This window comes from Sinocyclocheilus grahami, unplaced genomic scaffold, assembly GCF_001515645.1.
Source record: "Sinocyclocheilus grahami isolate Dianchi unplaced genomic scaffold, SAMN03320097.WGS_v1.1 scaffold176.1, whole genome shotgun sequence".
Classification (NCBI taxonomy): domain Eukaryota; kingdom Metazoa; phylum Chordata; class Actinopteri; order Cypriniformes; family Cyprinidae; genus Sinocyclocheilus; species Sinocyclocheilus grahami.
The window spans coordinates 51,696-65,508 of NW_015505355.1; the positions used below are offsets into that span (position 1 = coordinate 51,696).

Sequence of the window (13,813 nt, forward strand, 5' to 3'; positions counted from 1 at the left end):
AGTGAGCGTCTGAAGCTTCTGTAATAGCTGCGTATGAGTCGCTCAGTCGTCCTCAGTGTGAAAAGATGCATCTCAAAATCATACAGTCATTGTTGGAAAGGGTTCAAATACACAAAAATGCTGCAAAACCAAAGAATTTGTGGGCGCTGAGGGTTTTTCTGAAGAACAGCAGGTAGTTTAACTGTTCAGGACAAACAAGGGACTCGTGAACAACTATCACTAAACACACAAACACACAGCTGTGGATCATTCAGCTAACAACACAGTATTAAGAGTATTAAGAAAACTTTTGAACGGTGTCCTTTTTATAAATTCAACTATTTTCTAAACATCTTTTATGTGAAATATCTTATTCAGGTCAGTACTAAATAAACAACATGCATTTTGTATGATCCCTCTTATTTTGGTAAAATTATCATTTTGCAGAGTCTGAAAGGGGGGTGTAAACTTTTGACCTCAACTGTATACTGTATTATGACAGATTTTTTTGAATATTTGACACCGTCATAGCAGATACCTGCAGAACTTGCTTGGAATCAGCCGTCAGATACACCAGATCCTGCTGAGGAAACATCTCCAGGTGCGTTCGCTCGGTGGCCGTGATCAGCAGTTGATCCCATGTATGCGATCCGTAGCGTCTGCGCAGCTCGTGCAGATATGCGCCGTCTGGCTGCAGGCCGCAGAAGTGCAGGTGGAAGGGGTCCGCGGCACGCCGGTTCCAGCCCTCGCTCTCCATCAGCTGCGCGACGGTGTTCTCCATCTCCCGCCGGCTCATGTGTTGCTCGTAGCTCATATCGTACACCAGCGGCTGACCGAAGCGCATGGCCTGCGCCGCTCTCCAGCTCTGGACTCGATCCGCGGAGCTGCTCCAGAACCGCAGGAGGAAGGTGTTCTTCAGCTCGCGGTCTTCTTCCTTCACGCTCTCCTTGAAATGTGAAAATATTATTAGAATCCTGGATTTTAATTTGTGTCCCTGGAGCACAAAAGCAGTGTCAAGTGTTACCAGACACCAATGGAGAGCTTATTCATTCTGCTTTCAGATGATGCATAAATCTCAATTTTGAAAAAATTGACCCTTATGACTGGTTTTGTGCTCCAGGGTCACATATATAAAACCCTGGAGCACAAAACCAGTCATAAGGGTCAATTTTTTTCAAAATATACATAATCTTTCCATTGATGTATGGTTTGTTAGGATCGGACAATATTTGAAAATCTGGAATCTGAGGGTGCAAAAAAATCTAAATATTGAGAAAATCATCTTTAAAGTTGTTCAAATGAAGTTCTTAGCAATGCATATTACCAAGTTTTTTAATTTACAAAATATCTTCATGGAACATGATCTTTACTTAATATCCTAATGATTTTTGTCATAAAAGAGAAATGTATAATTGTGACCCATACAATGTATTGTTGGTTATTGCTACAAATATCCCCCAGCGACTCAACACTGCTTTTGTGCTGCAGGCTCACAAATGTAGTTTATTTAATAATTTTTGCATACTTTAAAAGTCTCAGTGTGGGATTTCTTCCTCTCCTGCTTCTCCTTCTTGGAGATCTTGTGTGACTCTTTAATGGCCAGGAACTTCAGGTATTTCTTCTTGGCGGATCTGGTTGCGAGCCGAGCGAGATCCTGCAGCTGCTCGTCTGTGATGTTCCTGGGAACGAACTTTCCCGCCTGATGCCACATCTCCACCAGCTCGCGGTTATCCTCCAGCGCTGAGCGACTCGGACTCTGGCTGTGGCTCTCCTCCCGCAGCGCTTGAGACCTCATCACCGTCTTCCAGGAGTCCAGATCCAGAGCGCTTTCTTTCCCGGCGCTGCGGCTGGAGCTGAAGACTCTGATGGAGACGCGGGGGCTTCTGAAGCATCTCAGTGCCACTGAACACGAGCGCAGGAACATCATCAGCTGCTGCGGCACAGAAACACCTGCGGAAGGTGAAGCATAGAGCTGTGGTTCTGGACATTCCTCGGGTGCATTTATAGCTTCATTTCTACAGACACAACATTAAATTATTAAAAACAAAGGCTTTATGCTGAATGTGGATACTTTAAAAATCACAGTTTATATAAATATATATTATGATTTTTTGATATATTTTATATTTACTTATATATGAATATATATAGGGTTGCAAAAAGGTGGAAAATTTCGGAAACGTTCCAAGATTTTTTTTTATTATTCCAGGGATTTTTGGAAAGTTTCCAGAAATTTACCCGAAATTTTCCACCCCTTTTCAACCCTAAATATATATAGTTTATTGATTAGTTTTTAATTTTTTTGCATACTTTAAAAGCCACAATTTATATAAACATAATACATATATTATAATTATATATTTTTATTGCATGCATTAAGTCACCATACACACACACACACACACACAGTATAATACATGTTATGTATTTTTCATATTATGATGTATATAGTATTTTTGGTAAACTTTAAAGGTCACAATTTATATAAATACATATTTAAATGTGAATTTAGTGCAAAAAATGTGTTTGTTGTGATAAAACACTTTAAAGTCTTCATGAAAATTGAATTTCTTATTTCTGTCTTTTGATTTGGAGGTGAAATATGACAATATTGCTGTTTTTTATTTTATGTTAACTTTCATTACGAGAACGAGATGGCATTTTCTCGAGTACAGTGTGGAAATATTTAAATTGTGATGAAAACAATAGTCAAAATGCAACAAATCAAAGGTCCTGTATGCAAAATATAATTTCTTATTTTTGTGTTTTGCCTGGTTTTCTTCTTCTTTAGCTTAAAGGGGCATGTTGTCACAACGCTGATATATCTATAACAGACTTGTGACAACTAGCCCCGGTCTTCTCTACATCTGTAATCACACTCATTATGAGTTAAACCAGCATACCATGCCCGCTGTATCCCTGCTTGTTCCCTCAGAAGTCACTGATCACTGATGGACCCTCAGAAGGACATGTGGATCTCGGTGTGCAACAATAAAAGCTGACCGTGCGGAAATCGGCATTGGTCTACTATTTAATGGGCTGTGTGTTATTGAATATTTTTAAATATTTTCTTAACGTTTGACATTTTGTTAGTGTGATTTAAAACACGTAATATCACTAAGAGTACTAACACGTTTATGTTGAGTTGCGCACAGAGTGTAGGAACTATTTTAACTATGTTTCTAGCCGGAGCTTATATAGCGGTGCGCCGCACGCTTGTAAACATCCGCTGGAGTTCACGCACATATTAAAAAAACATTAGAAACATTTCTATGAATGAAACGCTGAATATGAGCCCTGATGTTGATCTTTGGTGACACATTTATGGCTAAATAACCCACTGCAGTCACCGAAGAGTGGACCGAGATCACAGCAGTGCAGTATTTAATATATATAATATTGCATATGACAGCATTTTCTGTGTTTATATTATGTGGCTTTACATGAAGTATTGTTGCCTAGTAAATCAAGTTTGCATTTAAAAGCAGCACTATGTAACTTTTCTGTGTTTAAAATTTGCTAAATGTATGTACATCATGAATTAATCTTCCTAACTGCGTTTTTGTCTTATTTTGAATCACTCCGGTACACTTATAATAAGTGCTTATATTCGGACTATTGTAGCCTGGTCACCGCGGCGGAGTAACACACACCCGCGTGAATCGCCATAGACGCACACTTAGAGAAGTAGATCCGGTTAGAATGTTCTTCCGCGGGATGCGTGCAGTTCTCTTTATTGACCGCTAGAGCGACAAAAGTTACACAGTGCTGCTTTAATGCAAGGTCAGATCATCTGCATTTGGTTTTACTATTAATCATCTGACTCAGAAGGAAACAGGATATGTTTTTGCAACAAGGTATACAAGCACAGGATATGTGGTTAAAGTGAGAAGTTATTTAAGCTAAAAATAACTTCTGCTGAAACGGATGTTTCCAAAGAAGTGTTGGTAAACGAGAAAGATCAATTTAATGCACAAGATTCTAATAGTGAGATTTCATATTTTGACAGTGACATAATTTCCTCTTTAATTGCTCAGGATGATAAGTTGTTCATATCACTTATTTATTGTGATTTATTTCCCTTAAATCTCCAGATCATACCAAGTTTGTGGGAAGCTTTAAAAGCAAGCAGGACTGATTGAAGTGATCTATCCAGAGGAAAACTGATCGTCCGAAGCCCAAACGAGCCAAGAGACATCCCTAAATATGATCTACTGTAGCATGACATCTAGCATTGAGCCTGACCCATGCTTATAAATGCTCTGATGTAGACGTTCCAGTGGAAACATCAACTATCTGATGCACTTCTTTTGAAACTTTTGTATGCTTATTGATTTTACACTGACTTCTAGATGTTTAATAACACTGATGGTGCCACTCAACCATTTGTGCTTTCATAAAACAATGACTAACTAGACTTTAACTACGGTCAAATGTGTTTAAAGGAATAGTTCAGCCAGAAATGAACTCCTGACCTTAAGTATCGGATTCTGGAATTGGAATTGATTCTCGATGGAAAGGTGTTTTACTAGTACAAATGTATTTTTGATGTGTATTAATGGAGATGGTGTTTTCTGCTAATTTAAATGAGAATCACACACACACACACACACATGTGGAAAAGATTTGATAAAAACCTAAAGGTTCTCTTGTTTCCAGCAGCCGAAAAAAGGGACGGCAGAAGAAATAAACGGGAAATTCACTGCTTATTTTTTTTTTTCAGTCACAATGCAGAAACACACATTAATGAAGGAGATAAACTCTAAAATAGCAAGAGTGGCTATTGCTCTTGACACGGCTTCACGTGGTTTATTGCTTTAGTCATTTTGCATTCTTATGGATTACTTTAATGATTGTTTCTGAGCATTGATGGTGTTAGGATCCTTGCTGTCTGTGGAGGTCTTAGGTTTAAGAATGCTTCGATACTTGCACTGAAGAACAAGACGACGGCAGTGTTTGAATCCAGAGACTAAAAGAGGGTTTTCTAAGCGAGCGGTTGTAATCTGTGTGTGATCAGATGTGATTGAACGCAGTGGTTATGTATTAGTATACAGCAGCATCAGCACAAATGAAGAAAGCACGCTCTTCTTGTGGCCAGGATGTGGTGCGCTGATACTCAGAGCGCTTTAATACACACCTGATCGATATCTGCTGCTCTGAGGGGCCTGGCCCTCATTTATCAGGAGACTTCTGCAGATTGATAACGACAGCGTGTCATTCTGGAAAGGTCATGATGGTGTAGAGCCAGAGGGGTCACCTGTTCACTTCACGCAGTCTTTTATCAGATGCATGTATACATCTTAAAGACCAGTATGTCAGACAAATAAACAAACGATTTTGTTGTTGTTGTTGAAATCTCATCATTTTCTGAGAATGTTGAGTCTGTTTGCAAATTCGATTTTTTTTTTTAGAATTCTGAGTTTACATCTCACTTTTTTTGTTACCGTCATGGAATAAAATAACACTAATAAAAAAGAAAAGTAATCGCGATTTATTTCACAATTCTGACTTTTTCTCAGAAATCTTAGGACCATGTGATATTTCAGTTTTTCTTTTTTAATAAATCTGCAAAAATGTCAACAATTCTGTGTTTTTCTGTCAATATGGGGTGCTGTGTGTACATTAATGAGGAAAAAAATTTACTTAAATGATTTTAGCAAATGGCTGCAATATAACAAAGAGTGAAAAATTTAAGGGGGTCTGAATACTTTCCGTACCCACTGTATATATATATTTTTTAATAAACATGATTTCTTTGGATTCTATGTTGAATTTTGTACGTTTCATCACACGTTTAATTATTTATATATGTATTTAAACAAGAATACGTTTATTTATACACACATTTATTGATTTATTTGTTTATTTATTTAGCAGGTTTGGTCTTCCATAACCAGTGTTGTGACGCATTACAAGTAACGTACGTAATCAGATTACTTTTTTCAAGTAACTAGTAAAGTAACGCATTACTTTCTAATTTAGAAGGAAATATCTGAGTTACTTTTTCAAATAAGTAACGCAAGTTACTTTGTATCCAATGTATTGATTGACAGCTCTGGTGTCGCCATGGCGACAGAAATCAGAAGATGTTACTGTAGCTCTAAAATAAATATGAATATGCATTAATTCATCTCACAGATTCAGTATTCCTCAAAATGAATAAAAATAAACGCAACTCAGAATATGATGCAAACCTGCAATAATTCAATGTTAAACAACACAAATATGCTTTATGTATTTAATCCCATTCTATTAGCTTCTGAGCTTCGATGATGCAGTTCAAGCGTACTAATAATCACACATTACTCTAGACGAACATCTGTGTGTCTTTGTTTATTGCTGAAGTGTGTTGAGATGTCTTCTTCTGCATTCTACTGTACTTTCCCTTCAGCCTGAGGCGCATTCATTTCACTTTTGGTGTGAAAAGGCTTTATATTCGCCAAAAATATAACTTTTTATATTTTAAAAGCAAACAAGCAAGCCCTGTCCAGATTTTAAAAGTAACGCAAAAGTAACGTAACGCATTACTTTCCATAAAAAGTAACTAAGTAACAGTTACTTTTTTTATGGAGTAACGCAACATTGTAACGCATCGCTTTTAAAAGTAACTTTCCCCAGCACTGTCCACAATAGCGTATTTCTGCCACAGAATAAAAAAGATTTTTTTAAATCTTAGATTTTATTTATTTTTTGGTCTGAATTCTGAGCGAAAATAAGCTTCCGGTCTACTCTATTTTAGTTTATATAAAATATTTGCTTATTTAAAAATGTACAAATCAACAGGAAGTGTCAGCTCTCTCTGCGCATGCGCACTTCCGTTCGCGCCTTGAACCGTGTGGCGGGAATCCGGTGAGTACTGAAGGAGACGCTAGAAGCTCGTCGTGTCGTACATACACGATTAATTATCGAGCTTTGTTTGTTTTAAGCTCACCACATTTATCGTTACAGTGCTCCTTCTTCTTCTCATCAGCTTGTATGTACTTTAGTGAGAAAGCAGCTGCTGTTTCTATACTGCGAGCGACGCGATAAAAACAAATGGCGTCCATTAACGATGTAAATAAACGGAGTCGCGTCGGTGTCTTTTAAGCTACTTTATACTCTTTCTGTTTACCATATTCGTATGTCATGTTACTATAAAGAGTACCACGGTATACAAAGAATACTATGGTATAACCGTGCTGCGTACGTTATCTAAAAAATAGCATTATTATTTTTTTAATTTAATGTAAATTTGAGCCAAAGTACAGTAAAATTCTGAAATATTTTTACTATTCGAAACAGCTGTTTTCTGTGTGTATATGTGTTAAACTGTAATTTATTTCTGTGATCAAAGTTGTATTTTCAGCATCATTCCTCCAGTCTTCAGTGTCACGTGATCTTCAGAAATCAGTATAATATGCTGCTCAAGCTGCTGTTTCTATACTGCGAGCGACGCGATAAAAACAAATGGCGTCCATTAACGATGTAAATAAACGGAGTCGCGTCGGTGTCTTTTAAGCTACTTTATACTCTTTCTGTTTACAATATTCGTATGTCATGTTACTATAAAGAGTACCACGGTATACAAAGAATACTATGGTATAACCGTGCTGCGTACGTTATCTAAAAAATAGCATTATTATTTTTTTAATTTAATGTAAATTTGAGCCAAAGTACAGTAAAATTCTGAAATATTTTTACTATTCGAAACAGCTGTTTTCTGTGTGTATATCTGTTAAACTGTAATTTATTTCTGTGATCAAAGTTGTATTTTCAGCAGCATCACTCCAGTCTTCAGTGTCACGTGATCTTCAGAAATCAGTATAATATGCTGCTCAAGAAAAAACATATTTTTTTGTATTATTATTATTAATTTTCAGGATTCTCTGATGTGTGGAAAGATCCAAAGATCAGCATTTATCTGAAATAAAAAGCTTTTGTAACATTGTACACTGTACCATTCAAAATCTAATATTTTTTTGTGGGAAAGAAATTATAGAAATTAATAATTTCGTTTAGCTGGGGTGCTTTAAATTGATCAAAAGTGATGATAAAGACACTCAAAAGATTTCTATTTCAGATAAATGCTGTTCTTCTGAACTGTGTTCATCAAAGGAACCTGAAAAAATTCTACTCGGCTGTTTTCAACAATAATAATAATAATAATAAAAATAAATGTTTTAGTTTTTTTTTGAGCAGCAAATCAGCATATTAGACACTGAAGACTGGAGCGATGATGCTGAAAATACAGCTTTGGTCACAGAAATAAATTACAGTTTAACAGTTACGCGCGTAGACAACAGATGTTTTGAATAGTAAAAATATTTCTGAATTTTACTGTACTTTGCGTACAAATTTACATTAAAAATCTTACCGTTCGGAAACGTTTGACTGGCAGTGCAGTTGTACTGTTAGCGTGAGGTTTTTGCACACTTGCACTCTCTGACTGTGTTTGTGTTTTTCTGTGCAGCTCTTCATGACGAAACCAGCCCGAGGGTCCGGAAGGGCCTCCACACGGGGCCCCAGAGGAGCCACAGACAGGAACACACACAAGACTCATAACGTGAGGCACAACTGAACAAACACGAATTTATTATGATTAATATTCATCATTTATTTAGCCATTGAAGCCTTTATTAAAAAAATTAATAAACTTAATATGCATACATCAATTCTTTATGTATATTATTTATGGGTTAAACTTTATTTTAAGGTGTTTTTGGTACAGTGTAATTATACTTTTAAGTACCATGTGCTTATTAGGGTTTGGCTTAGGGTTGCTTGCATGTAATTATGCTTAATTTAAATGTAACAAAGACACCTTAAAATAAAGTGTTACCTATTTATGTCCCAGTTTACAATTACTAACATCCCCAAATGCATGCATACAATGTCAAATTCATTTATAAATAAAATAGCTTTCTTGATTTTAGATTTAATAGCAAAATAATAATTTGATATATTTGATCTCTTGTTATACTGTCGCTTCTAATGTGCGTCTGGAAAATACTGTTATTGGCGCAAAAGTATTTTTTTTCTGGTTAATATAATATTAAACGTACGGTAAAAACTATCAACAGCAATGATTATACAAATTAAGGCCTAAAAAGGTCTTAAATTGGAGTAGAATGTCTTAAATTCATAAAGTCGTGGCATTAAATGTTGAATATCTTGCTCTGTAATGAAAAAACAAGACAGAAATACTAAGACACGTTTAGTGGAGATGCAAAATTAACATATGAAGACTTGTTTTCTGAGAAATGGAGCAAAATTAAGTTTATTCTGAGAATAAGAATGAATATCTGTCAGTGGAGAATGAATTGATTTTTCTAAGCCAGCTGGCAGATATTTGTTCTTGTTTTAGTCAAACTCTTCATTTTGATCGGTTTCTCAAGACGTTATTGAGGTCCGTAGGAAACATTCAACATTTTCTTTCTTAAATTTCCTTGGTTTTAAAAACGTTGAAACTTCATACATGTGGCTGAGAATTGAACAAATAGCTGTAATCTGGCTCCGATGAAGACACGAATCGTGTCTTTATGGTGTTTTTCTGCCGATTAAGAGATTAAACCATCACTCGTATGGTTGTGGAAAGCAAAAATGAAACGAAATGCAAGATATTTTCTGAGAAAGTCCAGCGAAACAGACACTATTTCTTTGGAACGAGCAGCCCAGAATTAGCAAGAAACAAGTATTAGGTTGCATTCAACATATATGTGTCCCTGCAGCACAAAAGCAGTGTTAAGTCGCTGGGGGATATTTGTAGCAATAGCCAACAACAATGTCAAATTCATTTATAAATAAAATAGCTTTCTTGATTTTAGATTTAATAGCAAAATAATAATTTGATATATTTGATCTCTTGTTATACTGTCGCTTCTAATGTGCGTCTGGAAAATACTGTTATTGGCGCAAAAGTATTTTTTTTCTGGTTAATATAATATTAAACGTACGGTAAAAACTATCAACAGCAATGATTATACAAATTAAGGCCTAAAAAGGTCTTAAATTGGAGTAGAATGTCTTAAATTCATAAAGTCGTGGCATTAAATGTTGAATATCTTGCTCTGTAATGAAAAAACAAGACAGAAATACTAAGACACGTTTAGTGGAGATGCAAAATTAACATATGAAGACTTGTTTTCTGAGAAATGGAGCAAAATTAAGTTTATTCTGAGAATAAGAATGAATATCTGTCAGTGGAGAATGAATTGATTTTTCTAAGCCAGCTGGCAGATATTTGTTCTTGTTTTAGTCAAACTCTTCATTTTGATCGGTTTCTCAAGACGTTATTGAGGTCCGTAGGAAACATTCAACATTTTCTTTCTTAAATTTCCTTGGTTTTAAAAACGTTGAAACTTCATACATGTGGCTGAGAATTGAACAAATAGCTGTAATCTGGCTCCGATGAAGACACGAATCGTGTCTTTATGGTGTTTTTCTGCCGATTAAGAGATTAAACCATCACTCGTATGGTTGTGGAAAGCAAAAATGAAACGAAATGCAAGATATTTTCTGAGAAAGTCCAGCGAAACAGACACTATTTCTTTGGAACGAGCAGCCCAGAATTAGCAAGAAACAAGTATTAGGTTGCATTCAACATATGTGTGTCCCTGCAGCACAAAAGCAGTGTTAAGTCGCTGGGGGATATTTGTAGCAATAGCCAACAATACATTGTATGGGTCACAATTATACATTTCTCTTTTATGACAAAAATCATTAGGATATTAAGTAAAGATCATGTTCCTTGAAGATATTTTGTACATTTAATACCCTAAATATATAAAAACGTTGTAATATGCATTGCTAAGAACTTCATTGGAACAACTTTAAAGATGATTTTCTCAATATTTAGATTTTTTTGCACCCTCAGATTCCAGATTTTCAAATATTGTCCAATCCTAACAAACCATACGTCAACGGAGAGCTTATTTATTCAGCTTTATTCAGATGATGCATCTCCTTTTGTTCTTCCACAGCATCTCAGGCGCCGAACTCTTTGTTTTCGTAGGTTCCTGGCTAAGTGTGCACAGCTTTCTGTTCCCCCGAGGAAGCATGGAGACATTATGCACGTGTCCCGTCAGTTCAAAGCAGAGAGGACGAAGTCCGAGCACGGCAGGAAGACGCTTGAGGCTGTAGCGGTGATGACAGAAAGACTTAATTATGAATTATAAAGCAGATAGTTCCGGTTCTTCATTCTGTGAAAAATTATGTGTTTTTTTGAACATTAAAGCATGTCAACATATTCTGTTACACCAAATAATGATCTTTAAAAAAGCATCATATGACCCCTTTAATATTTGAAATGTATATTAGTCTATGGTGGTATTTCTGTTAAAAGCATAGGCAAAAGTTCCTCTTATAGGCCTAAGTGTTCTGTGGGCTGTTGGTTTTTTCTCATTTTATTCAGCTGCAACAGAATGTCTTGCAAAAAGACACAATAAATGCTGGACATTTAAAAGTTTGACTTTTTTTATTTTATTGGAAACTAGGAATCGATAAAATTCTAACAATACCCAACCCTACTCAAATGGTATTCGGCACTAAAAAATGTACGCATTTTTATCTCACAATTCTGACTTTTTTCTTGCAATTACAAGTTTGTCTTTCAGTTCTGACTTTTTGTTAACATCATGGAATAAAAAAATAAAAATGGTAAAGTTGTGACTTTTTATCTTACAATTCAGACTTTTTTTTCTTTGCAATTATGAGTTCATATCTTGGACTCACATATATTATGTAAACAAAAACTTTTATTTTGGATGTGATTAATCATGATTAATCGTTTGACGGCACTAAAAAATGTACGCATTTTTATCTCACAATTCTGACTTTTCTTGCAATTACAAGTTTGTCTTTCAGTTCTGACTTTTTGTTAACATCATGGAATAAAAAAATAAAAATGGTAAAGTTGTGACTTTTTATCTTACAATTCAGACTTTTTTTTTCTTTGCAATTATGAGTTCATATCTTGGACGTTATATTGTAAGCACGCAATTTGCAGTTATTTTACAAAATTGTGAATTTATAATGCAATTCTGCTTTAGTTGCAAGAGTTTATATCTTGCATTTTAGACTTTATTTCTCAGAATTGCTTGTTATAAATGTAGAATTGTGAGTTGTTTTTCACAGATTTGCACATTTATAACACAATTATGCATTTATATCTCTTATTTCTGAGATTGCATCTCACATTTTGAACTTTTTTTCTCAGAATTGCAAGGAAAACGTTTTAATTGTGACATAAAAAGTAAATTACCGTCTCCATTTTTTTATTCCCGTGGTGGAAATGGGATTCTATTGCTTGCTGCTTCAATGCTGATTTCAATTAAAACAACAACAAAACGTTGTATTACAGAAATGTGAGACTGATGAAAAACGTTAGACATCACCGGTTTGTTGCATTGCATTGAGTTTGGGTGAAATGGGACATAGAAAAGATCATCTTTGAGTTATTTGGTTGCGATCTGAGTAATATCAATCTTGATTTTATCGCTTTGGGATTCACTTTTGGTTTTATCACTATGACCACAAGTAGTGTTTTGAATTATAGTGTTGCTTTTAATCAATAAAACGGTACTGACAAGTTAGCCTTAAAAGCCTTAATGCGTAGTTTGTGGTTAATGAATCAGCCGAGTGAAGCTTAGAAACCTTTGTGAATCATTTGTTTCGAATCAATAGTTCGGAGCGCGTATCAAACCGCCAAAGTCACGTGATTTCAGTAAACGAGGCTTCGTAACGTCACAAGTGTTTCAAAATGTATCATGTTTCAAAACATCAGTGGTTCGTATAACTCGTATTTAATGATTTGCTAATTGCTTTTAAAATAATAACTTAAATAAAATGCTTACAATGGGTAAGTATGTATGCATATGTTATTTCCTTGAGTTTTTGTTGTAGTTACACAGTCGCCAGCGTGTGGCACGCAGTGATGTTCAGTAGGGTCACACTGTAAATCTGTTATTCAAAATATAATTTAACTTTGGATTTTGGAAAGTATATTTATTCAGCTTTCAGATGATGCATAAATCTCAATTTCAGAAAAATGGACCCTTATGGCTGTTTTTGTGCTCCAGGGTCACGTTTCTCAGAAGACAAGACTTCTAATCTAAAATACTAAAAAAAACAACCAAAATACATCACTTTTCTGCAGTGTGCATCAAAATTATTTCCATATCTAGTATTCGAGAAGCTGGTTTTTGTTAAATTAATTACAAAGTAATGGAGGTCTATTGAAAGTTGTGTTTTCAAACTGAAGTGTTGCAAACTTATGAGACCGATGCATTGCTTTCCTTTCAATTTATTCATAAGATCTCTTTACTTGGTCTTCAAAAGGACCTCCATGAACTGATTTACTGACTCCCGTGTGTTTGGTCCTCCAGGAGCACCTCATGAAGATCGTCCCTGATCCGCCGGCAGTGGTTCGAGCGCTTCAGAAGGCCCCTGTCCTCGAGGATGTGAGGGCCTTTCTGGAGCTCGCACATAAACAGGTGGATGCAGTGCAAGCCGCTCATAGAGACACAGCCCTGGACTGACTAAACTTTACGTGCAGACGACGGCTGATAAACAAAATAACTGCTTGTTTATTTGAAAACGACAAGTTTGCATTGAAAACTAGACACAGAAATGACATTCCTTTCATGCATTAATGCTGCAATATCAAGCGCTGGTTTTGTACTTTCAGTTTGAAAACTTTCAGTGTAGGGTACATTACTACTGCATAATAGTAGTTATGCTAAATTTAAGCCTTAAATTACCAGAAAGCCTGTCATTTGCTCTTAAGTTCCTAAAATGCAAGTTCTACAATGCAACGCAATTAAATCCTAGATTAAAACAATCATATCTGTTACAGAAT

General features: G+C 35.6%; 1 protein-coding gene across 1 annotated transcript; it reads right to left on the reverse strand.

Annotated features, from left to right (window-relative positions):
- Positions 1-441: 441 nt before the first annotated feature.
- On the reverse strand, positions 442-2,966 carry LOC107593870 (mitochondrial ribonuclease P protein 1-like). The gene is made up of 3 exons (XM_016283748.1): positions 2,883-2,966; positions 1,505-1,929; positions 442-925 (listed from the first exon to the last, which is right to left on the reverse strand). Exons 2-3 carry the CDS (start codon positions 1,904-1,906, stop codon positions 473-475), a joined length of 855 nt encoding a protein of 284 aa, XP_016139234.1. The 5' UTR covers positions 1,907-1,929; positions 2,883-2,966; the 3' UTR covers positions 442-472.
- Positions 2,967-13,813: the final 10,847 nt, after the last annotated feature.

Coding starts and splice junctions, on each gene's coding strand:
- LOC107593870 (XM_016283748.1), bottom strand. CDS start 1,906: ATGATGTTCCTGCGCTCGTGTTCAGTGGCACTGAGATGCTTCAGAAGC. Junction 926..1,504: donor CCCACACTGAGACTTTTAAA/GTATGCAAAAAT, acceptor TCACATTTCAAG/GAGAGCGTGAAGGAAGAAGA.